Source organism: Lissotriton helveticus, chromosome 5_1 (genome assembly GCF_964261635.1).
Source record: "Lissotriton helveticus chromosome 5_1, aLisHel1.1, whole genome shotgun sequence".
NCBI lineage: Eukaryota > Metazoa > Chordata > Amphibia > Caudata > Salamandridae > Lissotriton > Lissotriton helveticus.
In genome coordinates, this window is record NC_136065.1 from 1,170,836,055 (window position 1) to 1,170,852,797 (window position 16,743).

Here is a 16,743-nt window from a genome sequence, read left to right on the forward strand (position 1 = left end):
CACACAAACCACTCCCTTGAGACTTTTCTCCATAACAATGGGATTAGTAGATGCATGGAGAGAGAAACACCCCCAGACTAGGCAGTTCTCTTATCACTCAGAGGCACACGATACGCACTCCAGACTGGAGGGGAGAACTGCACGATATAAGCTACGCAGAATACACAGCTAGGGGCCTCTCCGATAACTCCCTACTCTTAGTTGAGATGGGCCTGAGGGGACGGGATAGAGACCGAAGATGGAGACTAAACCCTTGGGACTTGAATAACATCAAAATAGCAAGTGGGATTAGGGCAGACACAAAAGTTTACTTCCAAGAGAACAAGGACTAGGTCCCCTCCGGGGTGACAGTGTGGAAAGCATATAAGACCGTGCTGAGGAATAGAGCCCAAAAACCGCATAGCCTGGGAGAAAGAAAGAGTAAAATAAATGCCTAGATAACACTGAACAAAAGATAACTGAGCTTGGCAAACAAGTATCCCAGAGAAAGGGCCCTGAATTAACTCGAAGGTTGTCCACTCTGAGGCATGAGTACAAGGAACTGGCCATGGATAATTCCAAAAAATAACACTTAGCCGCACTACACCGACTCTATCAAACGGAGGATAAGGCAGGAAAGCTCTTAGCCTGAATTAGCAGAAAGGAGATCTAAGATCGATGGGTAAGAGAGATAACAGTCCTCCAGGGGGTTAAACACTCCACAGACGATGGAGTGGCAAAGGCATTTGCTGACTACTAGAGAGACATATACCTGGCCCGCTCCCCTAAATCACATATAGAGACAAGGGACTACCTGGCGGCAATTCCCACCCAAATGTTGGAAGATGAGGAAGCTCAAGACCTAGAAGTGGATCTGTCCTTGACAGATATCCAGAAAGCCTTGGCAAAACTCTGCCCAGGGAAAACCCCTGGCACCAATGGGTTGCCGGATTCATTCTACATGCGGTAGATTGATCTCCTGGGCCCCCATCCACTTCGGCTTTTCATAGACTCACAAGATGACGGTGTCTTACCTCTCAACCTGACACTGACAACTATAGTTGTCATATATAAAGAGGGTAAGCCCTGTAATCAGTGGGGCTCCTATAGACCCATATCGCTGCTAAACTCAGAAGTGAAGATATTGGCTACCATCTTGGCAACCCGTCACCTGTGGATCATTACAGCCCTGATCCATGAAGACCAGGCGGGATTCATGCCGGGTCGAGCTACCCGCCTGAACCTCAGAAGAACCCACAATCGGCTAATAAAAGTGAAAGACGGGCAGATCCACAGGTGTTCTTATCACTTGATGCTGAAAAAGCATTTGATGCTATGAACTGGTCATTCCTAGATGCCACTTTGACTAAATTCGGGTTCGGACCGGAATTTCGCAGTTGGGTGGTGCTTCTCTATAACAAGCCTGTAGCTACGGTGCAAGTCAACGGAAAGTGTTCGGCACACTTCCCTATTGAGAGAGGGACACGACAGGGCTGCCCTCTCTCGCCTCTCCTCTTTGCACTAACCCTTGGGTCTCTGGCTTGTACAGTTAGAGTGCATCCCTCCATCCGAGGATTTCAAGGGACTCCAACAGATGGCGGAGAGGAATACATTTCCCGATACGCCGATAATATCTTACTATATATCACCAACCCTACCATGACGATCCCGGCCCTGTTTGAAGCTATAACAGAATACGGCAGCTACTCTGGCTACAAAATCAATTGGAATAAATCCACGCTATACTGCCCGACTAACACACAAATAGATTGGCCTTTGCCTAGCAAACTGAGAGTAGTACAAGGGGGCTTCCAATACCTGGGGATATTTGTTACCCAACACTAAGAGACATGCAGGGAGAAAAACCTCAGGAATGTCCTGTGGAATCTTAAATCGGATGTGGAAAGATGGAGAGACCTCCCCCTCACCCTGCTCGGACAGGCAGCCATCTTTAAAATCATCACCCTGCCCCAACTGCTATATGCTCTTCAAAACATGTACCACCCACTTCCCAGAGCCACCTTAATGGAGATAGACAGTAGAATTTGATCATTATTGGGGCAGGGGGGCATCCCAGGATAACGCTCAAGACACTGCAACGAAACCCCTATAACGGAGGGATTGCACTTCCGGACATAGAGGCCTACTATAGGGCGTCCCACCTGATACCTATAAACAAATGGATACATAAAATAGGGACCTCCCCACATATCGCCTAGAGAGGGAGGAAATGTTCCCACATACGTATCTACACTACTTATATGGGGGAAGGAAAGGCTCCCACTTACTACCCGCAACACAAGTTACTCTGACTGCTTGGGCGGGGTCGTCCAAAACCATGGGCTGGACGGGCCGGGTCACAAAGAGCACTCCGCTCTGAGAAGGAAGTTGGCTCAAAGAGCTACGAAAGCTAAAAGGGTTTGGCACCTGGGATCTCCACAATAGGAGACATCATCGAAAGAGGAGAACTCAAAAAATAGACAAAGCTTAAACAGGAATACGATGTGAATAACTCCCAATTCATCAAATATGCGCAACTGCATCACGCATGGCAGGCAGAGACCATCCAATGCGAGCAACTTCCGGAGTACCCACCGCTAGAAGGCAGGCTCCTACAAGAAGAACTAATAAACTAGGCAGTCTCATTCACCTACAAAACTATTAACAATAATATCCCACACAGACTGAGAGGGCTACGAGCACGATGGGAGAAAGAGGTGGGGTCACCTGAGAACATAGATTAGCAGGCGGCATTAATGCACCCTAGAGAAGTAGCCATCAAGGCATGGCTCTGTCTCATTCAATTCAAGATACTACATAGAACCTTCTATAACAGGGTCAGGTTGCACAAAATGGGAAGGGCAGAGTGACCATACTGCCTCGCCTGCAAAACGGTCAAAAGCGACCTCTTTCATACAATTTGGGCATGCCCCGAGCTGCAGGTATATTGTACGCAGATCATTGAGTTATTGGGAATGGTCCTGGAGCGACATTGCCGATTGAGCCACAGTTCGTGATAATGGGGATACCAAGCGAAGTAGACGTCACCAGTGCGCAGCTAAATTTCGCCTCTCTGGGATTGGTGGTGGCCAAAAGGGACATAGCCAGAAGATGAGGGTGGCTGAAAGCCCTACAATTCAGGAGTTGACAAGAGAAATGGACTTATACATGGCAGCTGAGCAAACTATGTACCAAAGCAGGGGATGCCCCAAAACATTTCACAGAATATGGGATCCATGGAGGCGACACTTTGGGTTGGACTGGGGAGACGACACACAGCATCCCGCAACACATACATCACAGGAGATATCCCAGGTGGGCATGAGGGGGTACCTCCCTAGAAAGAATACCTGGTTGCCAACTGCTATAGTTCCCTAGACCCACATGGCAATGCATAATGGACATGTGAGGAAATTGGTGGTGAATACAAACCAGCACGAACCGAAGGGGCGGGGGGGGGGCTTGCTTTGTTGATGACGACCAAGTTTTGTTGGATGCGATCTATTACGATAGTCGTAATGTTCATGACATGTATTTTGCTATTTGTTCAAACAGAAAATAAAAATAAATTTGGTTAAAAAAAAAAATGCATTCATTTGGAAAATAATTTGTGAGGGAGTGTACCTGAGCGACTTGGGGGCTGAAGCCCATTGCAGCACTGACCAAAACATTGTTTTATTCTTTGCTAACCACTTTACATCTCTGTACCTTAAATTGCATATGTGCAAAAAAAATGTTGTTCGCTGCCTAGTACTTCCCAACTACGTGCCCCCATACCCTGCCCCATTACATCCTGGTTTCTGGGTCTCCAATGTGTGGCATACGTTCAATATGCTCTTGCAGTGATAAAAACGTTTATTAACTCTAACATGCACTTATTCTTGTCCTGGCTCCGTCCTCTATCAAGCATATAAAAGGCTGCAGTGGTAATATTGGGTGAAAAACAACAGTAGCTTTAAAGGTGCATGTGCTAGACAGTGAAATATTCTGATTGTCTGTTTGTATTGAACAACCTTTTTCTAAAATGGCTTTAGCATTTGTAATGCCCGGTTCTTGCGGATCTTTTATTAGAACATCTAAAATTGACAGAACATAAGGGATCTAGACAAAAAATGATGTTTTAAACAGATTTTGTAGTCCAAAAATAGTTTGGGATGCAGGTTATTTTTAGCCATGTATGCCGGTTTTATGATTTAACCTTAGTTTTGTAAAATCTTTATAAGGCAACAGTTCCTTTCTTTCGGCAAGATCTGTGCCAGTCTGAAATTTAGTTTGACCAGTGGAAGTCATCGAAACCTAATAGACTCTCCTCTCCATTTTCTCAACTCCCCAAATCTCACCTTTGAAACCACCTTTCCTCAACCTTCAGGTGCTTCTCGCATCTACTGTCTCTGCCACTTCGCACCCCACCTGTCTTTTCTCACCACCACCAGTCTCTCCTTTTCCCACCTAACTCTCCCCTCAGTCTCCATCTCAGGCCCGGTTCTAGTGGGTGGGCCAGGCCCACCCAAACATGAGCCTTGGCCCTCGCAGTAAGGACATGAAGGCCAATAGAAAATGTGCACTATAATTTAAAACGTTCCTCCAAACGTTGTTTTTCTTTTTGTTCTGGGAGTTGCGTGATTGAGCCTGGGCTGTTTCTCACAGCAATCCCAAATCATCCAACTCCTTTTAGAAAGGTGCGCTGTGTTGTGCAGGTCCAATAGAGGCATGGTGAAAGGGACAAATTCCTGCTGCGTGGATATTTACTTTTCTATTCATCACTGGAGAAAAGAAGTTTGTTTATTCTGATTTACCTTTCCTAACCCCTGCAGCTGCTTATCAGGTTAGGCTGTGACACAAAGTTTGGCTAACCGAGAGGGAAAGCGAATGTGTTACTATTTGTTCTTATTTTTTAAATCTGCAGTACATACTTTGAGTATGCTTCATTTAAATCGTTTTTATCATTATCATGGCCATGGATGCAAGACAACAACAAAAATGTCCAGATAACTGGTGATTAATGATCCTGTTGGAGAGCAATTCTTTGTCTGATGGTAGTTTTGAAATGCAGGTAAACTGTATTTTATGTGAATAGCTCAGAGGCTTACCTCCTTTGTCACAGAGATTCTTGCATTACATGCAGTTCAAAAGTTACAATCCTATCATAGGACAGTGACCATGAACTGTCATCAAAGAGCTGCATGCAGACATGAATGGTATAGTTAGAACTTCACTTTTTTATATTGCTATATAGTTAGAACTTCCCCAGTCTTTCATTATTTTAATTTTGCTAAAAAGAGTTTGGGCAGATATACATTTGTATTAGTAAAGCAAACTCCCACACCCTCTTAAAATATACTGCCCACCAGTATAGATGACATGTGATTCTTACACCTTGTAATCCTCATTGGCTTATGTGGCATTCCCTATAGACTAATTTACATACTTGTTTGATTCATTGTCTCTGTATAATGTGTGGGTGATGTAAAGTACTGTGATACCCTACAATGATATGAGTAGCGTTATACAACAAATGAAATGCATATGAGAGAGGCTACGGAGAGATGAAGTGCACTGTTGGAGGGTGGTAGAATCTGCGGAGAAAGAGGTAATTGGTGGGGTGCCAAAAAAACACTTTCTCACTAGCGCTAAAGCCGGCCCTGTCATGGCCTTTTTGTTTTTATTTAATTAGCAGTCGGGTTATTAGGTCAACTGTGAACATATTTTAAAGTGCATGCTAATAATATTTACTGCTATATTCAATGTTTTAAGTTTGAAGAAGATTTTACTAATGTTTTTTACGGAAATAATTAAAGTGGAGCTGGATGGTGGCTGATACGGGGCTGGAGCCCAAGGTCAGCCGTGAGATAGGGTACACACGAGATGGATGGTAGAAAAGTGGGTAATCGGGCCTGGAAGTACTTGTGTTGAAGCTTGGCCTTTAGGAATTTTATGGTTTTGCTATTAGGTCCAGACATTGCTCTTACTTTCAAATAACTTTCGACATGCTCTGTATACACACAGAATTGATCCATTGTATCATGGTGACTGTTTGCAAGTATATATGATGTAATCAAGGGCTTGTAGGCTACCAGAAGTGACAAATTAGGCCTGCAGTGGCCCAACCAAATGCACCCTTGGCCCACCCAAATAAAAATTCCTGGAGCAAGGCCTGCTCCATCTGTCTTTTCTCCCTTCTTTCTTTTTTTGCCTGTGGCTCGTGCCTTTCTCCCTAGCCCATCCCCCACCTGTCACTCTTCAGAGTCGTTCTCCTCAACCTCCAAGCGCCTCGTCTATAGTCATCACCTGTCCCTCCCCATCATCCAGCCCATGGCACCCTCTCACCACACACCCATCCCACATCCTTATCTACTGTCTCTTCTCCTGCACATCTCTTCAGTTCCACTTCGCTCTCTCCTCGGACACTATATCCCCCCCCCCCACCCTCCCCCTGCCCCTCCCAGTGGTTCTCCCCCCCGGCACCTGCCTCACCCCAGCCTCCAGTGTCCACCTGTCTCCAGGTCAGGAGCGTAACTCGTGCCCCTGCAACCACTGCGGGCACAAGGAGCATGTTGTGTGGAATCGTGCAGGGAAACGAAGACACCAGTGCAGAATAAGGTAGATTTATTCTTTAAGCGATGAAGAACACAGCCTGGCATCCGACCACCTCGACAGTCCAGTGCAACTGACACTGTCCGAGTGCCGTCAGCCTAACACTCTAAAGAAACATGGAACGCACACAGGCATCCACGAGAACACCACGAGCCACACACCATGCACACATCATAACACATCTTCTTCCCTACTAAAAACAAAAAAACTTAAAGAAATTAATAAACAACATAATCATTGAGATACTTAGGAGTTTTACGTACCCTGCGCTCAGCATCCTGCTGAGCAACTAGACTAGGCCCAGAATCTAGTTGAACACCCAGACTGCCACCACCACAACTTGCACCAGCTCCCAAACCCTCAGCAGAGGTAAGCCTACAAGCAGGATCTGAAAAACAACCAGCCTCCAACAAAGCTCCAGAACAACCATCATCCTCAACCACCTGTTTGACAGAACCACCTTTTTGATACAAAGCTACTCTCCTTAAGTTCCATCTGTCACCACCCTCCAAGACAACAAAAAACTTTCCAACGTTTATCACGCGAAACGGACCTCTGTACTTGGTTAAACCGGCTCTGACCCTACCAGACCTAACCTTAACCCAATCTCCAACTTCAATTTTATCTCCTAAGACAACAGGAGAACTTTTACCATCAGATGCAATCCAAATCTTAAGCCAACCCGGAACCAGCCGAGAGCCAGGAATACGTCCTCTCATGACCTGAAAGGGAGATTTATCTGTGACACCATGAACAGTGGTGCGATACGCCCATACCATATCAAGAACAATTTTCTTAGGAGGCAAATCATTAGCTAAAGCTAATTGAATGGTGCCTTTAACCATTCTATTGGTCCTTTCCACTATACCATTTCCCATGGGATTATACAATGACGTGCAAGAATGTTTAACACCCCATTTGTCAAAGAAACATTCCATCTCATTGGAGGTCAATTGAGTGCCATTATCCGTCACAACTAATTGGGGAACGCCTTCTTGCATAAAGAGATCTTCAAGAACAAGAATTGTGGACTTAGTAGTGATGTCGCGCATAAATTCCACACATAACCACCTGGAATGAACGTCCACAACCACCATGGCAAAACGCATATCTTCTGACAATTCAGAAAAAGGACCTATAAAATCCAGACAAATATTGCACCATGGTTTGCCAGGATCAACAATATGACCCATAACACTTTGGCAACTGACCTTCAGCCTTTTTTCACTGTCTTTACAGGCACTACAATCTTGAACCCAGCCTGTAATCTGCTCATCCAACCCTGGCCACCAAAACTCTTGTTTGATCCTTCTAGAGGTCAAACCTTGACCCAAATGGCCCTCATGCGCAAGATTGAAGATGTGAAACCTGAGACCGGAAGGAGGCACAAACCTATCACCCCTCATGATGACATTAGAGGAGGAGACCGATAACTCATCCAAAATTTTCCAAAAAGGCCTGATAGAAACTGGAACTGAACTCTCACGTGAAGCCCCATTCTTTATTAAGACAATGAGACGTTGCAACATCGAATCTTTCTCCATTTCTGACACCCACTGGGCTTTTGAGAAAACACCCAGTGAACCCCCACAAACATCACCCACCGAAGCAACAGCTTCCTCTTTGTGTAAGTTCTGCAACAAATTTTCATCAACACACTGCCAATCAAGAGGCAACCGAGACAGGCAATCCGCCTGGACGTTGCGCCACCCTTGAATAAAGACCACCTCATAAAGAAACTCTTGTAACCTAGCTGCGAATCTGGCTAAACGCGCAGAACCTTTCCCTGCACCTCCAGCTGACAAAATTTTCACAAGAGGTTTATGGTCAGTGCGTATGACAAATCTCACACCCCACAAATATACCCTGAAATGTTCCACACCCCATGCCGCGGCAAGAGCCTCACGCTCAATCACCGAGTAATTTCTCTCCGATACAGTTAATGTCCTAGAAGCAAATGCGATAGTCTTTTCTGTGCCAGCCTGTATTTGAGAAAAAACTACCTCCAATCCAATAAGGCTGGCATCCACAGTTAGAAATGACTTACAAGAGGGATTAAAAGGAGAAAGAATCCCTGCATTACAAATCTCATTTTTAATGTGACCAAAGGAATCGGATTGTTGCTGTTCCCAGGTGAACTTGGCACCCTTTCGCAACAAAACTCTTAACGGTTCAGAAATGTCAGCAAACCTCGGAACGAATTTTGAATAAAATTCAACAAGTCCTAGGAAGGACCTAAGTTGATCCTTATCTGAAGGTGGTGGAGCATTCTCAATAGCTAACAATAAGTTTTTCTTTGGAGAAATACCTCCTCTGGATATGGTAAACCCCAAATATTCAATCTCCTCAACCAAGAAGGTGCATTTGCTTTTGTTCACAGTCAGACCAGTATTCCCCAACCTGGACAACACTTGACATAAAATGGTATTGTGTTCCCTAACAGACTGTCCTGAGACCAAAATATCGTCCTGAAAATATACTACCCCCACTAAACCTTCAAACATGTTGGACATCATTCGTTGGAAGACACTCGCAGCCGAGGCCAAGCCAAACGGCATGCGAGTAAACTGAAAGGTGCCCTCCGTTGTAATAAATGCAGTAAGGGGTCTAGAATCGGGATGTAGCATGATCTGGTGGTAAGCGCTCCTGAGGTCAATTTTGGAAAAAAACTTTCCACCACCCACCAGCTGCAAAAGCTCTCTAATATTAGGTAGCGGGAAGGTGTCTACAATAATATCTCTGTTGAGTGATCTCAAATCTATGCAGAACCTAAGACGGCCGTCCGATTTGAGTGTCAAGACCACTGGGGAAATCCAAGGAGAGACTTCAACCGGTTCTATCACTTTGTTATCAAGTAAATCACGAAGCAATTCTTTCAAACCTTCCCTTACTGACAACGGAACTTTCCTAAGTTTATGCTGCACTGGAGTGGCATCGGGCTTCAAGACAATTTTATGGACATAATTCTTGACACAACCCAATTTATCTGCAAATACGTCAGACGCGTTATTCAAAACATCGCCAATTGAAAATTCATCGTCCACAACCATGATACAATTTGGAGCCCTTGGATTGATCACAATGTGTAGGTCAAACTGGTGCATCCAACCAAGGATTGGTGGACCATCTTTGGCAATGTAGATTTTACCTTCTACACTCCTGGTACCAAAGGTGATGAGTCCCAACATGTAACCTAGAATGTCAATGACTTGACCCTGGTAGCCCACTGGACTGATGTCCTTCTTGGACAGAGGAACACTTTTCCAAAGTCTGACAAATAAAGACTCAGGAATAATGGTAAAAAGAGAACCCGAATCCACCATCAAAAACACTTTCTGTCCGCAGACAGTGAATTCTACAGATGGTCGAGTAATCCTTCGAGCATCAAGATCGTTGAGAACACATACATGGTTATTATGTTGCACCACCAAAACTCTGTTAGAAGGTTGAAAATTGCCAGGAGAATGTAACGCATTGACTTTGGACTTATTCTTGTCATCATTATCATTTTGTTTGCACATCCTAGAATAATGTCCCTTCTTGTTACATTTCCTACAAGTTTGTTCAATTGCATAACATTTTTTAAAATCGCCCAAATGAAACTGACTGCCACAGCGCCAACATTCTTTGCCTTTAAGTTTGGATGGAAAATTTGTGAATGAATTGGATTTGTGTAACCTTTTTGAAACCACACTTACATCAGAGTTATCTTCAGAGAGAGAAAAGTCAACATTACCAATTTGTGAAGAGGAACTTGACGAATTCTTATCACGCCGCTCAAGTTCTTTAATACATTTTTGAGACTCTTCTATGACTTTAGCCATGTCAATGGCATCTTTCAGCGAAGGGTCTTTAGCCGCCCAGAGTCTCTCCTGGATCTTTCTATGACGACATTGGACAATTAGTTGGTCACGAATAAGTTCGTCATTCATAACCCCAAAACGACACTTAATAGATAACTCGCGCAGCCTAGAAACAAACTCATCAATGGTTTCATGTTCGGCTTGTGGTTGAGTGTAAAATCTATATCTAGCCATAACTAGATTCACCTCCTTGGCAAATCTGGTCTCGAGCCTTGTAAGGGCCTCTTTAAAAACATCGTCCATGGGTTGTCCATTTGGACCCATGGCTACAGGTAAGTACTTAAAAATGCGTTGGCCTTCATTTCCCAGTGTGCTAAGTAATAAAGCTTTTTTCCTTTCAGGGTGGAAATTTTTCCCATCTAGTGCAACAATATAATTCTCTAGCATTTCAACCCAATCTTCCCATTCGATAGCAGGATTACCCGGAAGGGATAAAAACATAGGAGGAGTGACAACATTAGCATTCATCTTTCACAACAAATAAAAATTATTTAGCTTGTGTGGAGAAATTTTTTGAATGTGTACACTCACTGAATCACAGCAAACAATGTTGAGGCAAAGTAAATGCAAAGTAAGTAATACTCAGATATCAATACGTAAAAGGAAATTTGCACAAACTGAGAAAAGGTGTGCAAATCACCGTGCAAGAATATGAGGTCGGTAGTTGTAAAACGACCTTCGTAGTAATTTGAAGAGTAAAGTACTGAATGGCCGATGTGTGAGTCAGAAGTTCACGGAGGAACTATGCAAATGAGAAACAGGCCAGTCAAATGAAAAGGAAATCCTTAGAAGCGCTTTACGCTGCAGCGATACAGTACCTTAATCCGGAAACGGTGTACAAACCAAGACCTCTAGGGCAAACGACTAAACTTAAATCCGTGTGACAGCTGATGGTTGCCTGGAAACAAAATGGAGGCACGCCGGTGATGCAATGCGTCACGCACGCCAGGCAACGTTAGGATAAAACCAAAATGGCTGCGAGAGACGCTGCGCTGCACCGTGAGCGTGCGTTCCAGTGAGGTCAGCAATGACGCGACAGGCAGCCGTTGGTCACTCTGGGGATGAGGCAGACGGGAAAATCAGCGTAAAAGCTGAAATATTCAAGATAGTACCTCCGATAGTACCTCCTATAGTCACCGAAATCCGGAGAACGAGCCAGCCCCACAGGCTCGGAAGAAACTCAGAGGGATGTCACAGATCACCAGGCTGTGTAAGTAAAGGCAGCAGGAACTGCAGTTTAATTCGCCCCAAGCATCGTCGCCAAATTTGTTGTGTGGAATCGTGCAGGGAAACGAAGACACCAGTGCAGAATAAGGTAGATTTATTCTTTAAGCGATGAAGAACACAGCCTGGCATCCGACCACCTCGACAGTCCAGTGCAACTGACACTGTCCGAGTGCCGTCAGCCTAACACTCTAAAGAAACATGGAACGCACACAGGCATCCACGAGAACACCACGAGCCACACACCATGCACACATCATAACAGAGCACATTTCAGGGGTCTTGATTCTGTATGAAGCCTCATTCTGCTCGGGAGTCGGACCCTACACTTTGTGTTGCGCCACAGTCAGCTCCTTCTCACCCCCTCCTCAGTTCATATCTCCTTTCAGCGCTCACTCCCCTTGACCCATCTTCCTCTCGCTAGTCTCCCTCTAGGACGACCCCCTCGCCCACTAGTCTCCCCTCAAATATCCAGTGTCTCCTCAGGCAACTGCCTCTGCTCACAGTTTCTTCTCGAGTCTCCTCGGCCACCACTCGTCTTCTCTCATTTCCAGCCTGTCTCTCCTCAGCCTCCGCCGGTGTCCCCCGTTGTCCCAGCCGCTCTTTTCTCCGCCTAACTGCGCCTTCCTGTCACACCGCTCTCTACAGCCAGCCGGCAGCTCCACCTGTCACTCGACAGGACCGTTCTCCTCAGCCTCTAAGCACCTCGCCTCAACCCGCGCCTTTCAATACTGCTATCACTTTGCCCTTCCACTCTGCCCGAACTTGTCTCCCAGGCGCCCCATAAACTCGCGGAGTCCCCCTCGGCTCCTCATTCTCCTAAACTGCGCACCCCTTCTGAGCCTGGGGTGCGCCACTAGCAAAGGCAGTTGCTGGCTTGCGCCACAGCTGGCAGTTGCCTAAATACCGGAACGTCGCGGACGCCACAGCCCGGTTCCTGACTCTGTAATCAGCATGAAAAGTCTCCGCTGCCCATTGTCCAATGAAAACGCCGGCTGTGGAACGGGGCGGGGTTTAGAGCTAGATGTCCAGCCTCTCTCCACGGCTGCCCTGCCTTCTGTGTCCAGAAAACGAGCGAGGAGTAGAACAGGGGCGTGGCTCGCTGCTGGCTGTAACCGCCCCTTGTGACGTGGTCCGCCTGGGCTTGTCTTGGCTGGTCGGGCGGCAGATCTGCTCAGAATCATGCTGAGATCTGGGAGGGGGAGGAGGTCGACGGGAGCCGCTCCGAGCACCTCCGCCGCCTCCTCTGGAGTACTCCCCGGAGCCCAACCGCAGGCTATGGGAGACGGCTGGCTCAATTCACCAGACTGTGGCAACCGCTCCTTGGAGCCAGAGCCTCCAGACTTTACCACACCATCTACACAGGTGGCAGTTGGTCTTTCCATCCTCTTGTCACTCATCGTTCTACTTATTGTGGCTGGGAACGTTTTGGTGGTGGCAGCTATTGCACGCTTTCCGCGTCTCCAGACTATCACCAACCTCTTTATCGTGTCGCTGGCATGTGCTGACCTCATTATGGGTTTGCTGGTGGTTCCCCCGGGGGCTACACTGGTGGTTCGTGGCACCTGGCCCTTTGGCTCCTTTGCCTGTGAACTTTGGACTTCGGTGGATGTGCTATGTGTCACAGCAAGTATTGAGACGCTGTGTGTCATCGCCATTGACCGCTACATTGCCATCACATCACCCTTTCGATACCAGACTCTGCTGACCAAAGCAAGGGCTAAAGGAGTGGTGTGCACTGTGTGGGCCATCTCTGCCTTGGTCTCCTTCCTTCCCATCATGATGCACTGGTGGCGGGACAAAGATGATGCTGTTGCCACCAAATGTTATGATGATCCAGGGTGTTGCGACTTTGTGACCAACAGGGCTTATGCCATTGCTTCCTCTATCATCTCCTTCTACTTCCCCTTGGTGGTCATGATCTTCGTCTACGGTAGGGTCTTCATGGAGGCACGGAAGCAGATGAAGAAAATTGATAGGTGCGAAGGGAGGTTTCATAGCAACCATATTCTTGGCCACCATGGGAGGCACAGCAAGCGAAGAGCATCTAGGGTTTTGGCCATCAAAGAGCACAAAGCCTTGAAGACTCTAGGCATCATCATGGGCACCTTCACACTCTGCTGGCTGCCCTTCTTCCTGGTGAACATAGTGAACGTCTTCTACAGGAACTTGGTGCCTGACAAGCTCTTCCTTTTCCTCAACTGGCTAGGCTATGCTAACTCTGCCTTCAACCCGATCATCTACTGCCGGAGCCCTGATTTCCGAAAGGCCTTCAAGAGGTTGCTCTGCTGTCCCAAGAAAGCTGATAGGAGACTGCATGCCAGCGCGGTGGAGTTCACCCGGTATACAGGTGGATTTGTGAACTCTGTGACGCCCAATGTCCACAGCACATGGTCTGAATGCAATGGTACTTCAGACAACAGTGATCACAGCTCAGAAAGGAATGGTGGAAACCTTCACTCAGAGTCCCAGGTATAACAAACACACTGTACGCAATGTGGGTGTGTTGAATTGCTCAAAACATGTTACAAAGAACAAACACTATTCAAGACTGTTGATATGAATGTCTGTTTACTTTGTTTTACTGCGAATGGATGCTGTTTGCAAGAAAAACGCCTCACCTGAACATCCCAGCTGCATCAAGGATCAGAAAGAATTGTATAAAAATAGGAACGTTGAGAGGGGCGATGAAGGTGTGCAACAGCAGAGAAGACATATGCTGCAGACATTTTTTCAGGATTGTGGACCCAACAGAAAGTGAAATAATGACTTCATAAAAGTTGCACTTAAGCGCTTCAATGACTTGTTTTCATCTCCAGGGAATATGTAGAAATATTAATTGAGGAGATGTAGATATTCAGTTGCAGAACATTCTGAAACATTTTTTTCTCGTAGTATTTAGTCTTGCCAGGTGATTGTTTTTATTTTTGATAACCGACGCAGATTTCTAAACACGATTTAAATATTCTATATATTTTTTTATTAACGGAATTGTATGTGTTCTCAGTTGATGAATTCTGTCGTGTTCTTTGTTTCCAAGGCAGAAATGATCGAGTGAGAGACATCTACCTCATACTGTGTGTTTTTGCACAGAGTAAGCCATGAAGGTGTTTACATTAAACCGATATATATATGTATCATAATTGATATACAGATGGGCACAGAGCCTCATACACATAATTGAATATAAAAATGGGTCAGTCAGCACTTTCACAGAAGTACCCAGCATGATTTTTTTTTCTCTGGTATGTCCTTTCCAAAAGCACATTAGTGCAAAAATCAACTGGTGATGCAAGCGCCGTGCTGTTGCACGTCCGAATTGTATTGCTTTGTGTCATCTATTTTCATGACTTGAAAACCCACATAGAATGAGTGAGAGAACGTTGCGCACATGGGAGTTAGAGCCCTTTGGGCGCTATGCTCAAAACACTGAAGAAAGAGGATCTACTGTTAACTGCTGGGAGGCTGGTAAAGATCGCTCCAAGTATTTTTTTATCTAGATAGCGCCTTTTACTAGCATATGGCCTGTTTCTAAGTGCTTTAAATGTTGTGAGACCGAGGTTCTCAGGCAGAGGAGATAAATAATGTGCCCAGGATAACACAGTTTGATCAAATGGATAAGCCAGGTTTAGAAATCAGGTCTTCTGGTTTCATAGCCAGACAACCTACCTATCATACAACATCGGCCCCCTAATCCAGCACAGAAAGCTCCATTTTCTGAAACTAAAAGGAAAATTAGTTTTACAGCTTAAAATAAAACACAGGACAGTATCACTTGGAACGCTCTGTCATCGGAACTTTTGGAAACAGTGAATTTCACCACTTGCACTGAGAGTGGCATTGTTTAACGAGCCACCACCAACCAGAGAGTGGGGTATGTACATTTTTAGTAATATACTTTTATAGTGCTTACTATTGGGGCTTAGCGTGTTCTAAGCACTAGCAATTAGGTACTTTTGTGAAAATTCTGAAAACTGTTGCTCGGTCCCTAGCAAAAATGCCATAGCATCAAAAGGTTACTGCACAATTTTTTAAGCTATTGAGCAATTTTTTGCACAGTGTTACATTGCAGACATCTCTCTGAGATGTCACCTGCGCACAAAATAGGACATGGGTGAGGAGATAACTGTTCTGAAAGTCATGAACTTTAGCATCGTGCCATGTTAAGGAATCTATGATTCAGTGACAGGTGTTTTATAAATATATTTTATCAAGGTACTGTCAGTTGAACCTATCATCTGCAGCAAATGAAAGTATTTTTCATGTAGGATATGTATTTTATTTTTCTATGTCCATGTGCCTACGTTACTCTGCTGAATATTTAACATCTGTTTGTCATTTCTATTTCCGTGTGTGTGTGTGTGCGTGTTTTATAGAAGCGGATTCTATTTATATTCCTGTGCAGTGCAACTAACTACTGTCTACATTGGTCTGTTCCTGTGCAATAAATGATGTTGCCGCACAGTCGAGTGTTTTCCGTTTCTGTGCATGTTTTCAGGGGCGGTCAGAATGCTTGAATGCTATTTATTTCGAAAGCTGCAGCACAAACAACAGTTTCAATAATACAGGTTTAAAAATAGCTGGCCTACAGTGCCTTTGCACACTTGCTCTGGTACTTTAAACTGAACAGGTGGGCGGGGCTCCTCGCAAAGTGTCTCCAATTTAGCTGCGTTTTCATAAATCGTGTCAGGAACATGAGTTTGTTTGCTGATACTTAAGAGAGGCGCACAGTGTTCTTCTAACCGTACTCACAGATTTTCCTAGAAATGCGACAGCAGTTCTTTCCTATGTGAAACCTGCGCTCTGCTTCAGGGCACAGCTGTCTGCACGATCTATTGTTACCAATTCTTTGACATATAAACAGAGTGGGCTTTGGTTCATTCCAGAAGAGTAGCTGCCACTCGCCCCTCTGTCTGTTTGATGTATCTTTCCACCATCTCCGAAGTGGTTCCATTGGAATGCATGTGGGATTATTTTACATCTGAAAAGTAGACCCTGCCATTAAACTATTTATCACATAAAGTCTTTATCTTTCACATGCATTCTATGCAGAAAGCAATACCTTTTGCTACTTTTTCCGAGG

The 16,743-nt window shown here is 45.2% G+C and overlaps 1 protein-coding gene across 1 annotated transcript; it reads left to right on the top strand.

Annotated features, from left to right (window-relative positions):
• The first annotated feature begins 12,842 nt into the window (after window positions 1-12,842).
• On the top strand, window positions 12,843-16,124 carry ADRB1 (adrenoceptor beta 1). The gene has a single exon (XM_078643861.1). It carries the CDS (start codon window positions 12,843-12,845, stop codon window positions 14,136-14,138), a length of 1,296 nt encoding a protein of 431 aa, XP_078499987.1. The 3' UTR covers window positions 14,139-16,124.
• The last annotated feature ends 619 nt before the right edge of the window (window positions 16,125-16,743 follow it).

Bases quoted from the DNA above. Each gene is read 5' to 3' on its own strand.
- ADRB1 (XM_078643861.1), top strand. From the start codon at position 12,843: ATGCTGAGATCTGGGAGGGGGAGGAGGTCGACGGGAGCCGCTCCGAGC.